This window comes from Dipodomys ordii, unplaced genomic scaffold (genome assembly GCF_000151885.1).
Source record: "Dipodomys ordii isolate 6190 unplaced genomic scaffold, Dord_2.0 Scaffold14822, whole genome shotgun sequence".
Lineage (NCBI taxonomy): Eukaryota > Metazoa > Chordata > Mammalia > Rodentia > Heteromyidae > Dipodomys > Dipodomys ordii.
This window is the reverse complement of record NW_012282034.1, coordinates 1-3729: the sequence shown is the minus strand read 5'-3', so window position 1 is coordinate 3729 and position 3729 is coordinate 1. Positions and strand designations below refer to the sequence as shown.

The window sequence follows — 3729 nt, the reverse complement described above, 5'->3', positions numbered from 1 at the left end:
CCCCCCCCCCGGTCCCGTCCCCGTCCCCCGTCCCGGGGGTGGGGAGGAGGCGGACTCTCCGCGGATCGCGCACTCGCAGCGAGGCGATCGCCAGCGCCTAGGGGTCCCAGCTGAGCGGCAGACGGAGGAGGGGCGTCGCAGAGGAAGGTCCCCGGATGTCGGGGCCTGGTTCCCCAAATCACCTGTAGAACTTTCCCAGCCGCCTCCGCAGCACCCTCTAGCGGCGTCCGGAGTCAGGACATAGAGGCTCCCAGCAGGTCCCCGAAAGGCCTCTGGAGCTCCCCCATTCCTAGTTGGCCAGCTAGGCCAGGAGCCTTCTCAGTCTGCAGCTAGGATGTGATGGTCCCCTGGTCTATCTGCACAGTTGGTGAAAGGGGGAAGAGCCTTGCAAAGTGCTCGTAGATGACCCCTCTCCGTCTGGGTCAGAATTTGGGGAGTGCTGAGGGAGCAGAAAGATCTGCCTGAACTTCATTATTTCTGTGGTCTGCTTTTTCAGCTACTCTAGGAGATGTCTCCAAAGGCTTCCTGAACGCAAACGACCCAACTGAAGTGAACAGCTACTGGGCTCTGAACTTGACCTCCATGCTCTGCCTCACTGCTGGCATCCTGAAGGCCTTTCCGGACAGCCCTGGCTTCAAAAGGACTGTGATTAATATATCATCCATCTGTGCCCTGAAGCCCTTTAAGGGCTGGGCGTTGTATTGTTCTGGAAAGGCTGCTCGTAACATGATGTGCCAGGTCCTGGCCTCTGAGGAACCTAGTGTGAGGGTGCTGAGCTATGCCCCAGGTAGGTGGGAGGTACTGCCATCCTTGTCCTCTAGACCTGATTGGTCCTCTGGGTTGGTTGGCCAAAGGGCCTAGTCTGTGTCCTTAGGAAAGGACCCACAGAACATATTTTCTCTGAATATTCCTCACTCCTTAGAGAGATAAAGACTCCATGGAAGTTAGAGCTGACAGGAGATGTAGAGAAAGAGTAAGGAGTTGATTGGACTAGAAAGTGGAGTAGAAAGTCTGACATATTAGGAATTTAAGAGAAGAGCAAGATTCGAATTCTGGATCTTTCCTGGTTGTGAATGAGTAAGGTGGTACCTGTCTCACAGGTCATACATATGAAAATGGCACTGAAGAACCTTCTAATGGCAACACTAATAATTACTATATGGAACTTATCACACTGTATATAATTGTCTGCTACCCTCTTGTGACAGGAAAACTGTAAAAGATGGGGTTTTGTGGACTGGAGATGTGGATCAAATAGTAGAATGCCAGCCATGGGCAAAAAAACAAAAACAAGTGAGAGCATGAAGCCCTAAGTTTAGCCCCCAGTATCTTAAAAGAAAAAAGAAAACAAGCCAGGTACCCATGGCTCACACCTGTAATCCTAGATCTGTGAATCTTAGTTCAAAGCCAGCCCAGGCAGGAAAGTTCATGAGACTTTTTATCTCCAATTAATCACCAAAAAAGCCAGAAGTGGGGCTGTAGCCCAAGTGGTAGAGCACTAGCCCTGGCCAAAAACAAAAAACAAAAAAAGCCCCTGAGTTTAAGACAAATGGGAGAAAAAGAAAAAAATCGAACAAATTCAAGGGAAGACTAGGGTATTAGAGGTAGCTGAGCTGGACATTGACCTTTCAATGTCACTTAGATATTAGCAAGTGGGAAGGAGATACAGGTAAAGGTAGGAAAACTTCTTAGACCAGACTTCAGTTGCCTTTGGCTAGACCTGACTCAGCCCTGCCCTCCACAAGCAGTGAGGAAGCCATGACCTGCCATTTTTATGATGCTGCTTTTCATTATCTAGGTCCCCTAGACACAGACATGCAGCAGTTGGCCCGGGAGACCTCTGTGGACCCCCATTTGCGAAAAAGTCTGCAGGAGCTGAAGTCAAAGGGGGAGCTGGTGGATTGCAAGACATCAGCCCAGAAACTGCTGAGCTTGCTCCAATCAGACACATTCCAGTCTGGAGCTCATGTGGACTTCTATGACAAATAAACTCATATCTTGTCTCCTGGCCTTCCTCTCCTGCTTTCAGGCATTCCCCCCCCCCCCCCAACAGGTGGCCTGTGACTGCCCATATCCTGCCACAGTGGCCATCCCCATCCTGCTTGCATAGATAAGAATTCCTGCATACTGACCTATCTCAGACACTGCCAGCTGGAAGTGGCTGGCATTACCATTTAGAAGTCTGTTGTGCAGCCTGGTAATGAAGCTTCTGAACAGAGTTGAAAGGGAGGTTATAAGCATTGGAGCTCTCTTTCCCCAGGAACAGAATTTTAGGGATTGGAACAGCAGGAAAAGAAGTGAGTACAGAAGAGAGGTGTTTGGGTGTCTTGCCTGTAGAGAGGTGGGGTGACCTAGTGTGCAACTGGAGGGCTGTGTATGGGGGGAAGGAAGAACTGCAAGTTGCTTCCCTCTTGGATGCCTGTGTTTAGGGTAGAAGGGCCTTCTGTTGAACTTTTTATTCTTCTGACGCCTTCATCTTCCAGAACCCACTTTCCTTCCTTCTGCTCCTGAAAGAAAATGGCAAAAGCAGATACAAACAGAACATGGGCTATCCTTCATTAATGCCTGCTTCCTCTACTTCCTGAGATCCCAGGACTAACTTGAGCTTTACTAAGCAATTAACCCAATGTTAATTAACTTGAGGTTACTGAAGCAATTAACCCAAACTTTAATACTGCCCTTATTTCCTGGATAGCTGCTCTCACTGAGGCCTACTTAGTGGCAAGCACAAATCCAAACCAAGTAGTCCAGAGTGGATATGTCAAGGCATCTGTTCTTTGTGCTTTTGCCCACAATGACTGACCCAATTTTACTACCCTTTTCTCTCTCAGACTATTCAGAGAACATCTATTCTTTGAGCCCAGCATACTGCCTGCCTCTCCACAACCCTTCCAAGGTGCCCTTTACCTGCTGCTCCTTTGGATTCCTCATTCTACTGCACACATGGCAGTGCTCGAAACAAATCCCATGTCCTGTGATGAGCCCTGTTGGCATTGTTTGTTTGTTTTTGGGTCCAGTCGTGGGGCCTGAACTCTGGGCCTGGGTGCTTTCCCTCAGCTCTTCAGCTCAAGGCTAGCGCTCTACCACTGAGCCACCTTCCAACCCATGTTGGCATTGTTCATGAAGCCCATGGTCCTGGTCCTCAGTGGGGTAGGCTTGGAACTAGCATGCAGTCTGAGAAGATGGATAAGATTCCAAGATGGAAGCCCTGAGAAATCCAATCCTGCTGGTTGATAGACCTCGGCTGGACTGGGCGTTCTGCAGTGGCGGTGGCATGCTATTGGCCCATGGCTCATGTCCCATATTTGGGAGGAGGGAACATAGTTCCCTGCCAGCTAAGGTCAGGATTCTTGCACTTCAATGTGTAGGATGCAGTCTGTTTGGTCCTCCTTGTTCCCAGCAGAGGGCGCACTAAGGCTGTAACTCCTGGGGGAAGCGGTAGCACCTCCTGGAGAAGTGGCAGACACCCTTGCTAGAGGGCAGATCCTAGGCAGGAATTCAGCACGTACAGGATTCCCAAAGTGGGAACAAGCAATTTTTGACTTAACCTGGCCCAGCAAATACCTCATCCTCATTAGAATTAAAATGGCTGGGCTCAGATCCCTGCTCTGAAATTAGTTTTTGTCCCTGAAAAATGGATTGTAGGGCTGAGTGAGGGTGTAACTTCAGTGATAGAGCACCCACTGGCAAATGCAGGCCCGGAGTTCACTTTTTTTTTTCGGGGGGGGG

At 49.7% G+C, this 3729-nt stretch overlaps 1 protein-coding gene across 1 annotated transcript; it reads left to right on the top strand.

The window, feature by feature from the left end:
- Positions 1-496: 496 nt before the first annotated feature.
- On the top strand, positions 497-2008 carry Spr (sepiapterin reductase (7,8-dihydrobiopterin:NADP+ oxidoreductase); the record flags this gene model as incomplete). Its single annotated transcript, XM_013037457.1, has 2 exons — positions 497-787; positions 1799-2008. Coding segments are annotated over 2 exons (482 nt in total), but the record flags the coding sequence as incomplete, so codon positions are not given.
- Between the last annotated feature and the right edge of the window lie 1721 nt (positions 2009-3729).